The 21,658-nt window shown below is 58.9% G+C and overlaps 1 protein-coding gene across 2 annotated transcripts; it reads right to left on the bottom strand.

Annotated features, from left to right (window-relative positions):
- Nucleotides 1-161: 161 nt before the first annotated feature.
- Nucleotides 162-21,167, bottom strand: CAMSAP3 (calmodulin regulated spectrin associated protein family member 3). Of its 2 annotated transcripts, XM_025367415.1 has the most exons (19): nt 20,921-21,167; nt 12,796-13,049; nt 11,972-12,094; nt 11,794-11,889; nt 11,551-11,583; nt 10,504-10,551; nt 10,108-10,246; nt 7,430-7,569; nt 7,251-7,344; nt 7,114-7,168; nt 6,879-6,952; nt 6,460-6,529; nt 4,890-6,357; nt 3,104-3,243; nt 2,698-3,008; nt 1,819-1,918; nt 1,039-1,151; nt 808-926; nt 162-717 (listed from the first exon to the last, which is right to left on the bottom strand). In XM_025367415.1, exons 1-19 carry the CDS (start codon nt 21,066-21,068, stop codon nt 412-414), a joined length of 3,831 nt encoding a protein of 1,276 aa, XP_025223200.1. In that variant the 5' UTR covers nt 21,069-21,167; the 3' UTR covers nt 162-411. The 2 variants fall into 2 exon arrangements, with proteins under 2 accessions (XP_025223200.1, XP_025223201.1); XM_025367416.1 differs by lacking the exons at nt 10,504-10,551; nt 11,551-11,583.
- Nucleotides 21,168-21,658: the final 491 nt, after the last annotated feature.

Raw genomic sequence — 21,658 nt, 5'->3', positions numbered from 1 at the left:
GGCTAGGGGTGATGGCAGGAAGGTGGGGCCCTCAGACCCTGGCTGAAGCTGCTTTAGGGGATTATGGGGGTTGAAGACACGAGTGGGTTCGAGAAAGAACAGGAGACTGAAAACATAGCCAGGGAGTGTGGGACCCTGGCCAGCCTTGGAGGGGACAAGGCTCAACTTCTCTTTAAATTATTTTATTCAAGAAGTGGGGGAGGACAGACAAGGGGACTGAGCTGAGCCCTGAGTCCCTGAACCTCCCAGCTCAGCCCCCACAGCAGGACTGGACTCAAAGTCGGGTGGAGACTCCAGCCCCACCCAGACACGGCTGGGGACAGACAGGACCCAGGAATACCGACTGACTGTCCTCCGGGGGGGCGGCGGCCACAGCACACAGGGCCCGGCCCGTGGACTGCCCGGGTGGGGCTATTTGGGGGTGCTGCCGCCCTTCTTGGGAGTGGTGGGTTTCTTGCCCTGCCAGAGGTGTCCCTGGATGGTGAAGGCATCGACGCTCATGGACATGGTCTTGGCGGGGATCTGGGTGAAGCGCTTGCGGTCCGAGTTGTACTTGTAGATGCCTTCCACCATGGCGGGCGTGACGGTCCGGGGCCCGTACCCCGCCAGCCGCGACAGCTCCTCCGTCTCCCCCGACAGCGTGTAGAGTGCCCGGAACTGGCAGCTCGAGTCGCGAAAGAGGATCAGGAAGTGGTTGGCCTTGCTTTTCTCGATTTCCTGGGCAGGAGTGCCGGAAATGGTCAGCCGGCCAAGCCAGGCCACCTACCCACCCGCCAGCCCCCAACTCCCACGTGTGGGCGGGCTCACCTCCAGAATGCGGTTCTTCTGCGGTTCGTTCACCTTGCCCGCCAGGCAGCAGTGTGACAGGGCGTTGTGGATGATGAACTTGTTAGACTTGGCGCTGGGCTCCTTGTACAGCCGTGGACCTAGAGAGTGAGGCGGGGGCGGGGCGGAGGGCGGCGGGGGACAGCAGGAATGAGCAGGGGCCATGGAGGAGGGCGCCTGTTGCTCCCCACATCACCCAGAGCCCCCGCTCACCTGTGTACTCGGGCACCGACGCTGGGGAGGAGGCATTGCTGCCATTTTCCCAGTCCCGTTCGCGGCTTCCAGGCAGGCGGCTTGGGGACATGAGACCCGACGGGGAGGGAGCCCTGCAGTGGGGGAAGGATGGGATGGAGGTGTGGTCAGAGATGGGAAGCTTCCCGAGGTGAAGAGGGGCCAAGGAAAAGAAGGGCCATGGCTGGGCATCGTGGCTTACGCCTATAATCCCAGCACTTTGGGAGGCCAAGGCGGGCAGATCAGTTGAGGTCAGGAGTTTGAGGCCAGCCTGGCCAACATGATGAGACCTCATCTCTACAGGCACAGGTAACCCCAGCTACTCGGGAGGCTGAGGCATGAGAATCGCTTGCACCCAGAAGGCGGAGGTTGCAGTGAGCCAAGATTGCACCACTGCACTCCAGCCTGGGCGACAGAGTGAGACTCCCTCTCAAAAAAACAAAAAATGAACAGGTGGGCCCCACACACTGCAGAGGAGGCGGTATACACTACAAGTCCATGCAGCGCCCCATCCTGTCCTCCTCCCTCAGGAACACCCGGCACTCAGGTGCACCGAGGCACACGCTTGGGTCCTGTCTGCCAGGTACAGACTATCCCCCATGAACACGTGCCCACAGGCGTCCCTCCATCTCTTCATGGCATATCCATACTCTCGAGCCATACCGCCCTGTAGGTTCACCCAGATGCCTGCACACCTCCCAGGCTCTGAGAGGCCACCCAGCACATGACCCCCCCGCCCCCCGCCGTGCAGGCTGAACTCACCGAGACGTGGGCCTCTTCACCCCGAGGTTATTGTGGGCCTCGTTGGCCACAGTGGACAGTGACAGGGTGGACTGGGAATAGATTTTGCTCAGCCGAGAGCCTGGGGACAGAAAGTGCAGGTCAGTGCCCACCAGAAGCCCCCTGCCCTCCACAACACCCGGTCCAGCAGGCTTTGGGGGAAAACAGGAGGAGTCAGCCCTGCCCAAGACCCGTCGGCCCTCTGCAGCCCCCCTATGGAGGGCCCCCTATGAGGGAGGATGCTCTGCCCAGCAGGTGGTGGGGAGCAGCACTGGGTCAGCCCCTACTGGCAACACCTCACCCCATATTCCCAAAGGTTATCCATTAAGCCACAGAAGAAAGACCCCTCACCCCACTGTACCCCACATCCCTATGGAAGTCTTTTTTTTTTTTTTTTTTTTTTTTTTTGAGACGGAGTCTCGCTCTGTCGCCCAGGCTGGAGTACAGTGGTGCAATCTTGGCTCACCGCAACCTCCACCTCCCAGGCTCAAGCGATTCTCCTGCCTCTGTCTCCCGAGTAGCTGGGACTACAGGCGTGCCACCATGCCCGGCTAATTTTTGTATTTTTAATAGAGATGGGGTTTCACCATGTTGGCCAGGCTGGTCTTGAACTCCTGACTTGTGAGCCACGCGCCTCAGCCTCCCCAAGTGCTGGGATAACAGGCATGAGCCACCGCGCCCAGCCCCCTATGGAAGTCTTTACCCAAGAGACACCCAGAGGCCCCCTGTCACCCCACATACCCGTCCCCTCCCTGCACCCCTGCTTACATCTCCCTCCCCCTCCCCCCTTACCCACGGGGGCCTCACCCAGTGAGCCCCAGAAAGGGCACTGGGCAGGCCCCGTCCCTCAAGGGTCCTCACCCAGCAGGCCGCGGGCTGGGCTTCGTGCCAAGGCCGAGTCGTCACAGCAGCCAGAGCGAGGCCGGGGGGCCCTCCGCCCGCCCCGACCTGGGCCCCCGGACCCCGCAGCCCGGGGCCGCAGCACCTTATCGAGGTCATCCATGAGCTTCAGCTGGGCCCGGCGCTCGTACTCCTGCCGTGTGAAGTCCCCCTTCCGGGGACCCACCTCCTCCTCAGCTGGAGCCCGGGCAGCAGGGGCTGGGGTCGCCATCGGGGCTACGGGGACTGCGGACACAGGCGGGGCTGGGCCGGGGGCCTCCTCTTGGGCCAGCCTGCAGATCACAGGGAATCGGCATCAGAACCACTCACGGGGTCCGCGGTGGTAGACAGGCCAAGGAGCAGCCGACCTGGGCAGGCCCGGTCTCACCTCGCGGCCTCCTCCCGCCGCTGTTCCTTCTCCGCCTCCTGCCACTGCTTGCGCCGCCGCGCCTCCTCCACTCGCCGCTGCTGCCGCTCCAGCAGGCTGGCCCGCTTTTGGGCCATCTCATCCTCAGGCTTGTCTTCATCCTGGGGACAGATGCGGAGTCTAGCTAGCCACCCCCTCCCCCAGCATGGCTGGAGGCCCATCTTCCATCCACCCAGCCTGCCCGCCACCCACCTATGCTTTCGTGTTCATCACTGTTCTAAATACACTTAGTTGGTGCCTACTGTATGCACAGCCACACTAAGTACTGGGACACATACAGGGATGGGGTGCACTGGGTGCTGCTCACATACTCAGTGCTTAACCCAACAGGGAAGACAAAGGCAGCAGACAGCAGTGAGTGCCAGCAAAAGCTCGTGTTGGGCAGACACACTACACTGCGGGAGGACCCTGGCCTGGGCTTTGGACACCCAGGAAGGCTTCCCGGAGGAACTACCCTGTAGAATGATCAGAACTTAACTAGGTAGGCATACAGGGGTATGGAGCAGCACGTTCCAGGCAGAGGCGACGGCTAGTGCCGAGGCCCTCAGGCTGGAACAAACCTATTGAGGGGCACGGAAGTACAGGGGGCCAGTGTGGCTGGGACACAGAGCTGAGGACAGTGGCGCAGGACTAAGTCAGGCTCACACCTGTAATCCCAGCACTTTGGGAGGCCAAGGCTGGTGGATCACCTGAGGTCACGAGTTTGAGACTAGCCTGGCCACCATGGCAAAACCCTGTCTCTACTAAAAATACAAAAGTTAGCTGGGTGTGGTGGCGTAGTCTTGTAGTCCCAGCTACTCAGGAGGCTGGGACAGGAGAATCACTTGAACCCAGGAGATGGAGGTTGCAGTGAGTCAAGATCACGCCATTGCACTCCAGCCTGGGCCGCAGAGCAAGATTCCGTCTCAAAAAATAAAAAATAAAAAAAAATGAGCATAGCCCAAAGCCCTGGGGAGGACTTTCATTCTAAAAGCAAGGGTAAGGGGAGCAGTCCACTGCTCAGTGGAAAATGGCCCGGGATGGAGGCGGGCAGCAGAGGCCAGTCGGAAGGTGATCCTAGGTGTCCAGATGAGACACGGTGGTGGCCCCAGCTGGGAGAGCCATGGGAATGGAGAGACAGTGGACACAGGGAAGGGCCAGGAAAGGAGCGTGCTGGGGGTGAGGGGGTGAAGGAGAGGATGAAAAAGAAGATGCCCTGAAGATCCTGGTCTTGTCCGTCCATCTGTCCATCACCCACCCATGCAACCATCCACTCATCCATCTGTCTATCCATCATTCCTCCCTGTTTCTCCACTCCTCCCCACATCTATCTATCCCCCTTGTCCGGCCACCCATACCTTGTTTGGGAGGGAGATGACTGGGCCAGCCCCCACTGGAAACCCCTCACCCCCAAACATACCTGAGGGCCTCACTCGTTAAGCCACAGAGGGAGGACCTCTCACCCCACTGCACCCCTACAGCCCCTTGTGGAAGTCCTAACCCAACAGACAACGTCAAATCCCATCTGAGGCCCCTGTTACCCCACATACCTGCCCCCCACCATGCAAATGTCCCTGTCCCTATACCCATGGAGACCTTACCCAGCCACTCACACCTCTTCTGTCCACTCACACCTGGTTCCCCACCCATCCCCCACCCACCCACCCATCCTTCAGTAAAGCCCTATTCATCCAACAATGCATCTGTCCACCACCCCCCGCCCCCGCCCCAGGCCCAGGCCCCTCCAGCCACCTGCTCGGGGACTCACCTTGTAGAAGAACCCCAGCCCCGCCCGGGGCTCCCCCTCTGAAGACGCCTCCTCCTCCAAGGAATCCTCAGCACCAGCGGGGCTCCCGTCTCCCTCATCCTCGGCAGCGGGATCTGCCAGGCTGCCCAAAGGGATCTCGATGAGGCCTGGCCGGGCAGTCGGCTCCTCGGGGGGCGTCTCCTCTGCCAGGAGGATGGAAGAGCGCGTCTGTACGGGCACCTGGCTCGGCGAGAACTTGCGCAGGTGGGGGAGGCTGTCTACGTCGTGGGGTGGCGTGAGCACCCTGGTCAAGGGTGCCAGCCGCAGCTCCGCCGGCCGCGTGTGTTTCGGGCTGCGGGGTGACTGGCTGGGCCCGGGCCCAGGGCTGCGCCGGGTGGCTGGGACCCGCCGGGCGGGGCTAGGGGATGCAGCTTTGGGCCCTGTCGTGGGGCCAGGGATGATCCACGCAGCGGGTGGTGGGGCGGGTCCAGGGGCCTCCGGCGGGGCCAGAAGCCGCTGCTGCTGGTCCGTGAGCCTCTGCATGTCCCGCTGCAGTGAGCTCAAGGCGGCACTCAGCTTGCTGACCGCTCGATTGTATTCCCCCAGCCCCTCAGGGGGCACCGGGCCCAAGTCTGGCGAGAAGGTCACTGCCTTGGGCCGTGAGGTTGGCTCACCCTGGCCCTCACCCGCCGGCCGCTCCCCACCAGGGACTGAGCCTGGCTCAGCCTCCGCCTCTGTCTCCCCGGAGGCCTCCCGCGGCTGCACCTGCAAGAAGGCGCTTTTGCCCAGCCGCTGACGGTGCTTGGCAAAGATGGCCTCAATCCGTCGCTTCTGAGCCTCAATGGCTCTGCGTTTCTCCTCCAGCCGGGCGCCGAGCTCACTCATCTCTGAGCTCAGGGCCTCCGGCGGGGCCGGAGTGGACGTGGGGGACCCCGCTCCGGCCTCAGCCTCTGCCTTCACCAGCTGTTTCTTGCGTTCGGCAAAGCTGGTCATTTTCACCTCGGAGTTGGTGGCTGCTGGGGACGAAGCCACTGCCTTCGGGGACCCCTCGGATGGGGCTGGCAGTTTCGATGCCTCCCCCACCAGACAGGGAGATGGCTTTGAGGGGGTCTCGGGGTGTGGCATGTACACTGGTGCTTTGGTGGGCCTGTCGGAGAGTGGTTTGGAGGTCCCCTCGGGCAGGTAGGGGGAGGCCAGGGATGGCTTGGAGGGCCCCTCAGGGGAGTGGAGGTAGAAGCTGCCGTCGGCCGCCCCATCTGGGAGGAGCCGGGGCTCGGCACTGTGGATGATCTGCAGAGCCTCCTCGATGGTGGGCAGGTCGCCAGGCTCCGGGGGTGGCTGGGTGGGGGTCCTGGCCGGCGCGGGGCGCGGGGGGCCCAGGCTGTCCGAGCTCACAGAGCGGAGAAGCACGGGGTCACCCATGACGACATCCACGTCGCTGTCCAGGCCAAAGGGGGTGCTGAATGACACAGCCTGGGAGAGGGGACGGCTGGGCGGCCGGAGGGAGGGGTCAGCCCGTGGGACCAGCCTTGGCCCCACCCCCCGCCCTAGCCTGCTCCACCCCCTACCCTGGCCCATGAGGTGCACTCACCTGAGCTGCCGGTTCCAGGCCTTGCCCAGGGCCTCCATATGGGACATGGATGGGGAAGACTTCAGGGAGCCTGGGGTAGGCGATGAGTGGTTACTATGGGGACCCTGGGGACCCTGAGTGGGGTCAGCCAGCATCTGGGGACGACCTCTGCAAGGTCACTGGGTGAGTCACTGATGGCTCATCATGTGGTCTAGTGAGACCAGAGGTTTCCAGAAACACATACCCGGGGCCATTTGCTGTCACTACGGGGTACTGTGGGGCCACTGGGGAGGCCATTCTGGGGGTCACCTTGGGATGCCCAAGGGGGACCTGATGGAGGGGCTACTGGAAGGCTCACGAGGAGACAACATGAGGCCCACTGGAGCAGTCAGTGGATGGGGGGGGTCCCCCAGGACAGAAGCCACCTACCCTCTCCTCACCTGTGGATCCTCGGAGTGGGGACTGGGGGCCACCAGGTGACAGGAGCGGGTGGCGGAAGTTGAAGACAGGAGAACTGTACAGAGACGTATTTCAGCCTCAGGACCCCCACCTCCTCCTCCGCCTCTCCCCAGGGGGTAGACATCAGCGTCGCCCAGCTGCGTCCCAGTGCCCAGCAGGGCAGACATGGCGCCGCCCACCCACATGCCAGAGACTCGCCCGGTGTGGGGACCGTACCTACTGCCACTGTTGTTCTGAGGTGGGGAGGCCTCAGTGCCCCGGGGGGAGGCAGCTGCGGGACACAGAAGAAGTTCAGGTGGAGTTTGGCTCTCCCACCCACCCCCCACCCGGCCCCCAGGCCCCCAGGGCCTCACCGTGACCATCGGGCAAGTCCTTCACTTGCACGAAGTCGGGCTTGAGCACCTCAAAACACATAAACAACTCGGCCAGCAGCACCACCAAGTTGACCTGGAGGTGGGAGGCTGGGTCAGCAGACGGGATACCCCTGGCCCGGATGCCCGCCTCGGGCCAGGAGGTCCCAGGATGGCCTTACCTTGAGCGGCGGTGGGACGTACAGCAAGTCCTCAAGGGACAGGGGGCAGCCACGAGGAAGGCGGGAGGCACAGAAATCCTGCACCAGCTGGAGGTTGTACAGGCTGTCCGCCACAGACATGGGGTCCTTCAAGCAGACCTCTGTGGGGACAGGAGGAGTGGGTCCCCGACTCTATAAGGAGGAGAACGCGGGCCCCAGGGAAGCCAGGGACCAGCAGCCCCCACACACGAAGACCTCCTATGAGCCCAGCTTCCGCCAGGTGCCGTTCGAGAGGTGAATTTTTTTTTTTTTTTTTTTTTGAGACTGAGTCTTGCTCTGTCACCCAGGCTGTAGTGCAGTGGCACAATCCCGGGTCACTGCAACCTCTGCCTCTCGTGTTCAAGTGATTCTCCTGCCTCAGCCTCCCTAGTAGCCGGGATTGCAGGAGTGTGCCACCACACCAGGCTAATTTTTTGTAGTTTTAGTAGAAATGGGGTTTCACCGTGTTAGCCAGGATGGTCTCGATCTCCTGACCTCGTGATCTGCCCGTCTCGGCCTCCCAAAGTGCTGGGATTACAGGTGTGAGCCACCGCGCCGGGCCGAGGTGAATTCTATGATAGAACATCCTTAGGCCAGGGGTCCTTAACCCCCGGGGCGTGGCCTGTTAGGAACCGGACCGTACAGCAGGTGAGCCGCAGTGAGTGTATTTACAGCCACTCCCCATTATTTGCAGGCCCGTCTGAGCCCCGCCTCCATCAGATCAGCAGCCGCCGATTTTCGTAGGAGAGCGAACACTATTGGAACCCCACCTGTTCCAATAGAGGGATCTAGGTTGCACCCTCCTTATGAGAATCCAATGCCTGATGATCTGTCACTGTCTCCCATCACAACCAGCTGGGACAGTCTAGTTGCAGGAACAAGCTCAGGGCTCCCACTGATTCCCCATGATGGTGAGTTGTAGAATTATTTCATTCTATATTACAATGTATTAGATATAAAGCGCATAATAAAGATTAACGTGCTTGAATTATCCCAAAACCACCTCCCTGCCTCCATCCGTGGAAAAACTGCCTTCCACAAAACCGGTCCCTGGAGCCAAAAAGTTGGCGACTACTGCCTTTGGCCTTTTGCATCTTTCTAGAACACTCTCCCCCAAGACCTCAACTCAAAAAGCTTTTCCGGGCCAGGTGTGGTGGCTCATGCCTGTAATTGTAGCACTTTGGGAGGCTGAGGTGGGAGGATGTTTGAGCCCAGGAGTTCAAGATCAGCGTGGGCAACATAGCAAGACCCCATCTCTATTATATAATTTTTTTTTTTTTTTTTTTTGAGATGGAGTCTCACTCTGTCACCCAGGCTGGAGTGCAATGGCACGGTCTTGGCTCACTGCAACCTCCACTTCCTAGGTTCAAGCGATTCTCCTGCCTCAGCCTCCTGAGTAGCTGGGATTACAGACACCTGCCACCGCGCCTGGCTAAGTTTTGTATTTTTACTAGAGACAGCGTTTCACCATCCTGACCAGGCTGGTTTTGAACTCGTGACCTCGTGATCCACCTGCCTCACCCTCCCAAACTGCTGGGATTACAGGCATGAGCCACCACACCCAGCCCTATAATTTTTTTTTTTTTTAATAAAAAGAAAAAAAGTTTTTAAAAAAAAAAAAAAAAGTTTTTTCTCACCACCCATTGCTTTTAGGAGTACCCAGCATGCAAAAAATACTTCTGGGCCGGGTGCAGTGGTCCACGCTAGTAATCCCAGCACTTAGGGAGGCCAAGGCGAGCAGATCACTTGAGGTCAGGAATTCGAGACCAGCCTGGCCAATATGGTGAAACCTGTCTCTACTAAAAATACAAAAATTAGCTGGGCGTGGTGACATGTGGCTGTAGTCCCAGCTACTTGGGAGGCTGAGGCAGGAGAATGGCTTGAACCTGGGAGGTGGAGGTGGCAGTGAGCCAAGATCGTGCCCTTACACTCCAGCCTGGGCAACACAACAAGACTCTGTCTCACAAAAAAAAAAAAAAAAAAAAAAAAGGCCGGGCGCAGTGGCTCAAGCCTGTAATCCCAACACTTTGGGAGGCCGAGACGGGCGGATCACGAGGTCAGGAGATCGAGACCATCCTGGCTAACACGGTGAAACCCCGTCTCTACTAAAAAAATACAAAAAAAACTAGCCGGGCGAGGTGGCGGCAGGCGCCTGTAGTCCCAGCTACTCCGGAGGCTGAGGCAGGAGAATGGCGTGGACCCGGGAGGCGGAGCTTGCAGTGAGCCGAGATCCGGCCACTGCACTCCAGCCTGGGAGACACAGCGAAACTCCGTCTCAAAAAAAAAAAAAAGTACTTCTGGATAAACTTAGTATCTTTCTCCCCCAGCTAGAGCCGTCTGTGAGGTCGGGAGTGTGTCTCTATTCTGGCTGGATCTCCAGTGCCTAAAACAAGGTCTGGCACGCAGTCCACACTCCATACGTTTCATCTGCTGCAGGAATGAATTCGTGGAAGCACAGAGAGGTTTATACACTTGCGTGAGGTCACACAGCTAATTGGGGAAGAGAGAGACACAAACTCAGGCCTGCCAATTCCGGAAGCTGCCCTCATGACCACGGCATCGTTACCGGTCTCGCGGACCTGGGGATAGAGGGCCTGGGGGCTGGGACTTAGGATGTCCAGCTTCCCTGCACAAGATCTGGTCCACGTCCATTTACTCACCCTCAAGTCGAAGCAGCTGGGGACAATAGCAGTGGATGGTGGCGGCCAGTGCGGCCCCACTGGCCAGGTCCTGGAGGCTGGTCACCGTCGGGAAGCAGGGGGCACGTCGCGCCACCACACGGTCCTTGCGGTATCGGATCTGCAGATGGGAGCCAGGTCAGGTGAGTTGCCGGGCTGGCCCCCCGGGTCAGCAGTCATGCAGGCTGGGCGGGGAGGCCTGGGGTTTCCGCCATGAGGGGGCGGGAAGCTGGGGGTCCCAGAGACAGAGTTGGGGGGCCAGCCTGGAGCAGGGGAGGGGCAGCAGCAAGAGGCAGAGGAGATGTCTTCGAGCAGCCAGGCCAGCAGCGGGGGCTGGGGACAGGGACTCCTGGGACCCCGGGGCGGGGGATACATTACCATGGGGGGTTTGCTCCCCGACTCCTTCAAACAGAAGGCAATTGCGTGCTGGGGGGAGAGGAGCAGCCATCAGCAAGGCAGAGGGATGCTGACCTGCTGGGCCCCCAAGCCCACCTTGGGGGGAGGGGGTAGCCCTGACCCTGGTCCTGAGCCCCAGCCGTCCAGCTCCCTGACTGCTCTGGCCGGCTTTGCGAACCCCAGCTCCTCCCAGCCCCAAGGGACCCCACAGAGTAGGGACCCCCTCTTATGCGGGGAGTCCTCCTCCCACAAAAGACCCAGGCCCCCAGCTTGGGGAGAGGATGCAGAGGAAGCGGGTAGGCAGGAAGGGAACCTCCCAACCCAGGCCCCAGGGTCAGGGGAAGGAGTGAGCAAAGGTGGGGACGCCAGTCAGCCCAAAACCTCCCCCACTTCCTCCTTGTTTATCTACTATGGGAGTAATTTATATGAAGCACAGAGAGGTTTAGATACTTCTGCAAGGTCACACAGCTCATTCAGGGAAGAGAGAAAATTTCAACCTCTAGCTTCAGGGATGGGCCTCCTCCTCCCTCTCAAAGCTGGGATTTTTCTCTAGGGAAGCTGGGGATCTCAGGAAGGTTATTCTATCTTCTGCACTGGACGGTCTTCCTCTTAGCTAGAGGGTGCCCTGCCTGCTAGGGTCAGGATCCACGTTTGTGATGGGCTGCAGGTCCCCCCTTCAGAAATTTATGCGGTCTCCCCACCTCGGTTAAGAGGGACAGGTTCAGGGGGTCCCACCCTCTTCATTAATGGGAATGGGGAGTGTTTGCCCTTCTGAATAATGGGAGGGGAAGTTCGTCCCCACCCATCAGTTTGCTGGGGAGGGGCCGCCTTCTCATAATGGCCCAGATTCTACCCTTCTCGGTGTACACAGGATTTCTGTCTGTCTCCCAGGACTGGGGTCCAACTTCCTTTGCTCACAGCTTGGGGAGGTATGAGAGGGCGTGCAGACAGGCAGGCAGAAACAGACATACAGACAGACAGAGCTACAAGCAGGGCAGGCAGACGGGGCGGACAGACAGCCCCACTTACAGGAACCAGCTTCCAGTACCAGCGCGTAGGGCACTGAGGCCAGAGAGGCAGAGAGGAGGGCAGCGGGTACCGGCACAGGGGACGGGTGGGGCACAGAGAGATTGAGAAAAAGGGGAAGAAAGAGAGAGTGTGTCACCTCTAGCCCCCTCCCCACTTCAGGAGTGGCCGGGAAGCACAGCCCCGCCCTGCCCTCCCAGATCTCCAGTCCCCCATCCTTCTGATGGTTCTATGCCCTGGCCTCACCGAAGGCTGCGCCTGGGCCGCCCCGTCTGCAGGGGCTGCTGGAGAGGCTCGCTGGGCCGCTTCCTGCTCTGTCTTCTCCTGCAGCCGCCGGACGGTCTAGAGGGCAGGGAGGGGGTCAGTGGTCTGGCCACTGGACAATGCTGGTCCCTGAACCCACCCCGGGCCCAACCCCACCTACCGTGTCCACCCAGAAAAGCAGCTTGTGCTCCAAGCTGGTCAGGGCCAAGGGACCTGGCAGGGTCTTTGTCCACTCGAAGGCAAAGGCAGCCATGAGGGCATCAATGACAGCTAGGTGGGCTCCCTGTGGGGGCAAGGGCTAGAGGGTGAGACCCGAGAGCTGCAGGGGGCGCACCTTGGCCCCCAAAGGCCTGGGAAAAGGAAGAACCTGGAGATGGAAGGGACTTGATCGGGGGTGGGGCTTGAGGGCGTGGGGCCAGTGGTTCATGGGTGGGGCCTTAAGGGAGGGAACTAGAAATGGGGTCCCGGAGGAGCCACGCACAATGGGCGGGACTTTGAGGTCAGATGCTAGGCCTTAGGATAGGGTGGGCTGTGTACGCAAATCCTCAAGGGCCAGAGTGACGCCTCTTTGGGGAGCTGGGTTTGATGGGAGGGGCCAGGCTTGATGGGAAGATCTTGAGGGGAGGAGCCAGGGCTGGGGGGAAGAGCTAGGCTTAATGAACAGCGCTCGAGGGGAGGAGCCAGGACTGGTAGGAGGAGCTAGGTTTGATGGACAGAGCTTAAGGGAAGGAGCCAAGACTGGTAGGAGGAGCTAGGCTTAATGGATAGCGCTTGAGGGGAGGAGCCAGACCTGGTGGGAGGAACTAGGCATAATGGCTAAAGCTTGAGGGGAGGAGCCAAGCCTGATGGGAGGAGCTAGGCTTAATGGACAAAGCTTGAAAGGAGGAGCCAGTCCTAGTGGGAGGAGCTTGGGGGAAGGAGATGAGCTTGGGGGAAGGAGATGAGCATGGTAGGCGTGGTCTAACAGGCAGTGGCGGGGCCTACCATGAGAATGGGCTGGTGCCTCAGGTCGGCCTCGCGCACCGGGCGCTCGGGCAAAGCAGGCACTGTGCCCCTCCGCGCCAGCAGGGCCAGCAGTGCAGAGGGGTTGGGGGGTGTCTCAAGCTGTGGCAGCGCCTGGCGCCAGGCTCTGCAGTAGAGCTCGGCTGAGAGCAGCAGCCGTGTCACCGGGGGCTTCACATGCTCCTGCGCGTACTGGTCGGTATAGAAGGGCTCCCACAGCTCCGGGGGCACGTGCTCTGTGGGGGCATAGAGGGGAAACAAAGGGGTCAGGGTCACCAGATACAACACACACACACACACACACACACACACACACACACACAGAGACCACATGGCCCGGATTAAGAGTGGGTCTGGACCAGGGGGGAAGGCATTGGGAAGGGAGAGAGGGAATCTGGGAGGAGAGTACAGATGTGCAGGAGTTTGCTGGAGGAAGGGGTGACGGCGTTGTAGGCAGAGGGGCCTGCAGATGCGAAGCCCAGGAGGTGGGAGAGAACACCGTGCCTCAGGGCGCTGATGGGCACTTAGAGTGGAAAGGAGGGGAGGCTACCCCCAATCCCAGGCCAGCTGGACTGGCTCTTGTAGGTCCCAGGAAAGACAATAACATCGGCAATCCTAAGAGCCTTCCTGCACTTGCCAGTGTAGACTCACTGAGCCTTACGTCAACGCTAGGAGGCAGCCAGGGCCCAACTGGCAACCCCCATGTTACAAAGGAGGAAACTGAGGCACAGAGAAGGAAAGTCCCTTGGCCCAGGCCAAACAGCTCTTCAACGCCAGGACTGAGGTTAGACCCAGCAAACTGGACGCCGTCTCTCAGCCTTGCAGGCAGGGTGAGATGAGCAGGGGGGCACACGGGTGAGCAGGGGAGGTGGGCACACCACAGGCACATCAAGGGAGTTGAGTGATGTAAACCTGGTGATTGAAGGGAAGAGGCAAGGGACAGAGAGGGAGATGGCCGGGGCCTTGCTGGGTCTGAGGGGGAAGATGGAACAGAGGGGGAATGACTGAGGTGGGATGCAGGAGGAATGGGAGGTGAAGGGGTGAAATTGAGGACATGCTTGAGGCAGATTATGTGAAAGGCTGGGGCTTAGGGAGATGGTGAAGTCACATCATAGAGACAGCCTAAGGTCCCTAAATAGGACAGTGGGAAGAGGCATGAGGAAGTCCCAGGTGGACGGTGGCCTGGGGGCAGAAATCCACACAGGACCAAGAGTGGAGAGGAGAAAGCCATGAGGGCCTGGCAGGGGTCAGGGAAGAGATGACTGAAATCAACAGCAGGGAACCTGTCCAGCTCTTGTTCCAATCTGCACAGCTTTTGTGTTGTTTTTTTGGAGATAAGAGTCTCTCTGTCGCCCAGGCTGGAGTGCAGTGGCGCAATCTTGGCTCGCAGCAACCTCTGCCTCCTGGGTTTGAATGATTCTCCTGCCTCAGCCTCCCGAGTAGCTGGGATTACAGGCGCGATGCTGCCATACGGGGCTAATTTTTGTATGTTGTAGAGACAGGGTTTCACCATCTCGGCCAGGCTGGTTTTGAACTTCTGGCCTCAAGCGATCTGCTCACCTCGGCCTGCCAAAGTGCTGGGATTACAGGCGTAAGCCACCATGCCCAGCCTGCACAGCTTTCTCTGTTTGAGTTTTTGCTGGAGTGCAGTGGCACGATCATGGCTCACTGCAACCTGCAACTCCCAGGCTCAAGGGATCCTCCCTGCCTCAGCCTCCTTAGTAGCTGGGACCGCAGGCGCATGCCACCACACCCAGCCAATTTTTAAATTTTTTGTAAAGATGGAAGTCTCATGATGTTGCTCAGGCTGGTCTCGAATTTCCTGGCCTCAAGTGATCCACCTGCCTCGGCTTCCCAAAGTGCTGGGATTGTAGGGGTGAGCCACTGTGCCCAGCCTTGTTTTGTATATTGGGGTTCTGTGTGTGTGTTTGAAAGAACAGAGTGGGGGCCGGGTGCAGTGGTTCACGCCTGTAATCCCATCACTTTGGGAAAACAAGGTGGGCAGATCTTTTGAGGTCAGGAGTTCAAGACCAGCCTTTGCAACATGGTGAAACCCGATCTCTACTAAAAATACAAAAATGAGCTGGGCGTGGTGGCGCATGCCTATAATCCCAGCTACTCGAGCAGCTGAGGCAGGAGAATCACTTAAACCTGGGAGGCAGAGGTTGCAGCCAGCTGAGATCACGCCACTGCACTCCAGCCTGGGTGACAGAACAAGACTCTCAAAAAAAAAAAAAAAAAAAAGGAAAAGAAAAGAAGAGGGCGAGGGGGGGTTCTAGTGCTTCAGAACATACTTTTTTTTATTTTTTGAGATGGAGTCTTGCTCTGTCTCCCAGGCTGGGGTGCAGTGGCCGGATCTCAGCTCACTGCAAGCTCCGCCTCCCGGGTTCACGCCATTCTCCTGCCTCAGCCTCCTAGCTGGGACTACAGGCGCCCGCTACCTCGCCCGGCTAGTTTTTTGTATGTTTTAGTAGAGACGGGGTTTCACCGTGTTAGCCAGGATAGTCTTGATCTCCTGACCTCGTGATCTGCCTGTCTCGGCCTCCCAAAGTGCTGGGATTACAGGCTTGAGCCACCATGCCTGGCCCAGCACATACTTGAACGTGACTCCTCCACCCGTGAGGACCCAGGCACTCTTAGCTGCCTTCCATCCCTCCCTGTCCTGGCTCCTTTCCCACCTTCTAAAACCACACTGGACCGTCCCACTTAACGCGCCACCTGCATACAGACTTGGGCCTTCTTTTTGCCCCTCCTATCTTGGCTCCTTGAAAGAAGAGGTATTTCAGGCTCACTTCCTCCCTGCCCTCCCAGCCCCCCTCCAACTCTCCCTCAATTTCCCTGAGCTCGGTGCTGCCCTCATGGCTTCCAGCCTCCCCAAGGCCAGCAGGGACCTCCGAAGCGTATCTGTGGGCCCATATCTCGCCTGGGCTCTGTGCCCAGCACCTCCTTCTTCCAGAAACCTTCCTCCCACAGGCGTCTCCTTGTAAATGGACGTGCCCCACCCCCACCCCAGGCCACCCTACCCCGTGACAGCTTCCAGGGCCACCTGAGGACTGCAACTGCGGCAGCCCCAACCATGAGCCCCCCACTGTGCCCTGGGCATCTCCCACAACTCTCAACATCTCACCCACACCTCCCCTCCTCCCTGCCCCCAAGGCAGTGAGAAATCACCTTCCCTCCCTTTCTTTACGCCCTCAACCCACATTTAATGCATCCTTGGCTTTCAACCTCCTGACATCTCCCAAATCCAAACCCTCCTCTCTACCACCCCAGCCCTGGGCACAGCTTGCTCCCACCAGCAAAATCACACGTGTTTCTTTCCTACAGGACTTCTCAGGGCGTTTAAGATGAAAGACAAACAACACACACCAAAACCTTGAGCTAGGGCTACACTGACATGTATCAGGCACTTATTATAGACCAATGTTCTTCCACCTTTGTATCACTGGTACTTGGGGCTGGAAAATTCTTTGTATTCAGGGGATGCTGTCCTGTACCGTACACTGTAAGACATTTAGCAAAATCTCTGGTCTCTACTTACTAGACGTCAGCAGTACATTCCTCCCGAGTAATGACAACCAAAAATACCGCCAGACACTGCCAAATGTCAATTAAGTGTCAAAATCATCACCAGTTGAGAGCCACTTCCTTATACTATAAACTTATTTTCTTTTTCTTTTTTTTTTTTTTTTTTTTTGAGACAGTCTCGCTCTGTCACCCAGGCTGGAGTGCAGTGGAGCCATCTCAGCTCGCTGAGACCTCTGCTTCCCAAGTTCAAGCGATTCTCCTGCTTCAGCCTCCCAAGTAGCTGGGACTACAGGTGTGCGCCACCACGCCCAACTAATTTTCATATTTTTTAGTAGAAATGGGGTTTCACCATGTTGACCAGGCTGGTCTCGAACCCTGACCTCAAGTGACCCACCCACGTTAGCCTCCCAAAGTGCTGGGATTACAGGCATGAGCCACTACACCTGGCCCCACTTTCTTTTTATTTATTAATTTATTTTATTTTAGAGCTGGGGGTCTCACTATGTTGCTCAGGCTGGTCTTGGACTCCTGAGTTCAAAGGACCCTCCCGCCTTAGCCTCCTGAGTAGCTGGGACTACAGGCATGTGCTACCACAGCTGGCTAAAATGTTTACTGAGCATTATTTACAGCAGAACACTGCTGTCTGATAGAAATACAATGTGCCCAGCCTGGCCAACATGGTGAAACCCCATCTCTACTAAAAATACAAAAATTAGCCGGGCGTGGTGGTGCGTGCCTGTAATCCCAGCTACTCAGGAGGCTGAGGCATGAGAATCACTTGAACCCAGGAGGTGGAGGCTGTGGTGAACCAAGATCGTGCCACTGCCCTCCAGCCTGGGCCACAGAGCAAGACGCTGTCTCAAAAAGAAAAAAAAGAGAAATATAATGCATATAATGTGAGCCCACATAAGCCGTCAAGTTTTCTAGTAACCACATTACATATGTACAAACAATAAGAATTTAGTAATATACTGACCCAAGACATATCCAATTCTTATTTTAACATGTAATCAACATAAAAATATTATTAATAATATATTTTACACTGGTTTTTGTTGTTTGTTTTTGTACCAAGTCTTTGGAACCCTGAGTATATTTTACATTTACAGTGCATCTTGGTTCAGACTGACCACATTTAAGTGACTCAGAAGCCACCTCTGGCTGGTGGCCACCATACTGAATAGCACAAGTCTACAACATAGCTAGGATAGATGGGTGGGTGGGTGGGTGGGTGGATGGATGGGTGGGTGGGTAGATAGTTGGATGGGTGGGTGGGTGGATAGGTGGGTAGATAGATGGATGGGTCGGTGGGTGGGTGGGGAGGCGGGAGGGTGGGAGGATGGGTAGGTGGGTNTGGGTCGGTGGGTGGGTGGGTGGGGAGGCGGGAGGGTGGGAGGATGGGTAGGTGGGTGGATGAGTGGGTTGGTGGGTAGATGAGTGGGTGGGTGGGTGGGTGGGTGGATGGATGGAAGATTGAGACAGGGTCTCACTCTGTTGCCCAGCCTGATGTGCAGTGGCATGATCATAGCTCACTGTACCCTGGAACTCCTGGGCTCAAGCGATCCTCCTGCCTCAGCCTCCTGACTAGCTGGGACTACAAGCGCATGCCACCACACCCGACCATTTATTTATACCGTGACCTTCCCTGCATCCAGTCATTGAATCCTTACAACACTTATTATTATACCCCTTGTACAGACGAGAAAACCAAGGCCTGGAGAGTTGAGATAACGTGTCCAGGATAAAAACGTCCAACATGAACTCAAGTTTCCCTCACACATCACGCAGCTGTTCTGAAGGCATAAGGAACTGCATGGGGTGTTTCCCAAATTTGTTTAACGTGGAACCCTTTTTTTCTTTTTTTTCTTTTTTTTTCTTTTTTTTTTTTTGAGACAGAGTCTCACTCTTTCACCCAGGCTGGAGTGCAGTGGTGTGATCTCAGCTCACTGCAACCTCCGCCTCCCAGGTTCAAGGATTCTCCTGCCTCAGCCTCCCAAGTAGCTGGGACTACAGGCGTGCGCCATCACATCTGGCTAATTTTTTGTATTTTTAGTAGACACGGGGTTTCACCATGTTGGCCAGGCTTGGAACCCTTTCTTATCTAATCTCCGAGCTTGTGTTCCGCTTTTATTTCTGCACAGCCTTCTCACACCTGTGCCTGGGATTTACCAGAACTATCCCTTCCTCTGAGCCATCACTATTCTCACAGGGCCACTGCATACCTGAATTTGTCAGTTCCCAACATGGTCTGTGGCTCCCCAGTACCCTTGGATCCACAACCAGGGACCTGAAGGGCCGTCCTCAGTCTCACCAACCTCCCTTATCTCCCACCGCCACCCCGGGGACCTGCATCTTCTTCTCTGAGAACTCCCTGCCGGTCCACACTCCGAGCCTTTGCCCACACGTCTCTTCTCCGTGTCTAACTTCCATGCATCCTTCCAGACTCAGATCTTTCCTCCTGTGGGATCTCTTCCCTCCTTGGAAGATTTCAAGAATTTCCTCCCCCAGGCCCTGCTGGCCAGCTTCCCTATGATCTGGTTTCCTGCCCATCTCCCTCCGCCCCGTATCCATCCCCTGCCATCTCCTCTACACCCTGAGCGCTCAGCCCGGCACCTGATAGGCATCATACCGTCAAGAGTCCCCAGAGCTCATGAATCTTGTAGAACTCTGCTCCCATTTCCTTCAGCCCCCCTCCTCTTTTTAGGGGAGCTGAACAGGGAACAGATTGAACTTGACCCTCAGGGTAGAGGCAGCCACTGCCATGTGTCACACAGCAGAGGAAGCTGGGTCAACAAGAACAGAACTGGGTGAGTCAGGGCACTGGGAGCTCACCAACACCCCTCATCAGAAGTTCGCTTTGCTTTCTTCAAAATGGGATAATTTCTACTCTGATTCCTGGCCAGGGGATAATGGATAACGTTAATATTATTCATCAAAATATACCACCGCCAATCACACCAGCAGCGAGCATCTGTTTCGCACGTATGGCGCACCCCATGCCACGTGAAGGATTCTGTGGTCACTATGGCTTTTTAGCCTCCCAGCAACCTTGTAAAGGGGTAACTGGGGTCTCCATCACCGGAGCAGTGCTGTATACATAGTAAGTGCCCCTGCTTCACAAACACTTGCAAAATGGATAAATCAGGGAACGAACGCCTTCTTTTACAGAAGGGGAAACAGAAGCTCAGATAATTGGAATAATTCGCATTCTGGTGCAGCTGGGATTCACATTCAATTCTGACTCTCCACGTTGAGTTCTCTACAGCCTCGGAACCTTGCGAGTGAGGGGCTGGGGCTGGGGCTGGGGCTGGGGCTGGGGCTGGGGCTGGGGCTGTCCTGGCTGTCCAGTCCCCAATCTCTTTCTTCCTCAAGCAAACATCTGCAGGCAGGTAGACCCCCGAGTGGGTCATGCATGCATGGAAAGGAGCAGACAGAGAGAGAGTCTGGGAGAAAGAGGGACAGGCTGGGGCGGAACCAGGAGACGGACGGACAGCTGTCACCGAGACCCACACCCAGAACAGGTTGATCTGGGAAGGCCAGGGAGAGGGGGGATGGGCTGTGCCAACACCAGTGGGCAGAACCACTGGGAGAAAAGGGTGCCCCCCCCACGGCTCCCCGCTGGAAGGCCCAGACCTTAATTAACCCCTGTCTTCTCCAAGGCCAGGCCCTGACTCCCAGCTCTGGCCTGGGGTTGTGAAGCTGCCCGAAGCCGGGACTGAGTGTGTCCAGGGCCTCTAATCCCGGGTACCCGGGATTACAGCATCCTCCCCATTCGGGTGGCTCGGGTTCTCAGGCAAGCGGGCCTGGGGGAGGGAGTGAAGGATCTGCTCTAATGGGAGAAGGCCCCGCAGCCGGAGGGGGGGTGGGGGGGCCCACCCCGGGCGATCTTGGACTAGCCATTTCCCTTCGGCTGGGCTCGCCAACCTCCCCAGTAAAACGGGGCCATAAGTCACAGCTGCCAGGCGCTGGAGGGGGCTATGGAGGCGAAAGAGGGGGTTCCCAGAGCTCCACGGTCGCCGCCCGCAGCGCGGCCAGGGCCGACGCCGCGTGTGTGTCCGGGGGGCCTGGGGGTCGTGCGGTGGTGGAGACCGGAGCACTTGAGACCTCCCAGCGAGGCCGGGGTCTGGGTCTCCAGGGTGTGTGGTGGGGGGGAAGAGACCGAGGCGGAGATCCTCGCAGGGGCGTGATGTGTGTAAAAGAGAAGAAGGCGTGCAAGGGAAGGCCCCGGGGGTGCGGGAGGCGGGAACGAGAGGTCTGCACGGGGAGACCCCACCCGGCCAGCCCGCAGACCCCGCCCGGCTCACCTGGAGGCTTGGACGCCGGGGACCCCCGCGCGGAGCTGGGCCGCCGGCCCCACCCCCACCGCGCTCCCGCAGCCGGCGGGGCAAAGTCCACCGCCCGGGCCGAGCAGGAAGCTCGGAGGCCCCGGCGCGGCAGGGGCCAGAGCTCGGGGACCCCCGGCGGCCGGCGCTATTGTTCCCACGGCCCCCGGCCTTCCCGGCCCAGCGCCCCGCCCCCCCCCCCGCACCTGCCGCGCCCGGCCCGCCGCCCCCCACCCCGGTCGCCCGAGCCCCGGTACCTGCGCCCCCGAACGCGGCCCGCAGTACCCACGCCAGGCTGGCCGCCGCCTTGGCCCGCGAGAAATCGTACTGGTCCAGCGACTTAATCTCGGGCACCAGGAAGGTCCTCCGCAGCGGCCCGGGCCCGGGGGGCGCCGCCTCCACCATGGCGGCGCCGGGGCTGCGGGCGCCGGGTCCGCGCTCGGACTGGGCTGGGCTGGGCTGCGCCGCGCTCGCGCCCCGGGCCGGGCCCGCTGCTGCTGCCTCTGCCGCTGCCGCCGTCGCCGCCGCCGCCGCTGCTGCTGCTGAGCCAGGTGCGGCCGCTTGCGCTGGCGACGCTGCGTCGGGCCCGCCCCGGGGAGGAGCCCAGGTGCGCCCCGCCCCCGAACCCGGACCCGGACCCTGGCGCGCCCCTGCGCCCCGCCCAGATCCCTCACTGCAGGGTCAACGGAGCAGCAGGGGCGGGTGGGGGGGGTCTGGACTGCGGCGATGGTGAAGGGAGCTTGCGGAGGACTGAGTGTGTGTGTGTGTGCGCGCGCGCGTGTGTGTGTGCGCGCGCGCCTGGCGCATTGGAAAGGATTAGGGACCCTCTGTGTGTGCCAGCCCCCGTGTCTACCCTTAGGCATAGGAGCTCCTGCACGTGCTTGCAATAAACGCCGGGCCCGCAGGCAGCGTGTGATTGGGTGCACCTGTTTCTGATTATGTTGATGAAGACACAAGAATATGTGTGTCTTCGTATCTGTGTGTGTATCTCTGAA

The sequence above is a fragment of the Theropithecus gelada genome, chromosome 19 (assembly GCF_003255815.1).
Source record: "Theropithecus gelada isolate Dixy chromosome 19, Tgel_1.0, whole genome shotgun sequence".
Taxonomy (NCBI): Eukaryota; Metazoa; Chordata; class Mammalia; order Primates; family Cercopithecidae; genus Theropithecus; species Theropithecus gelada.
This window is presented reverse-complemented; position numbering and strand designations above follow the sequence as displayed.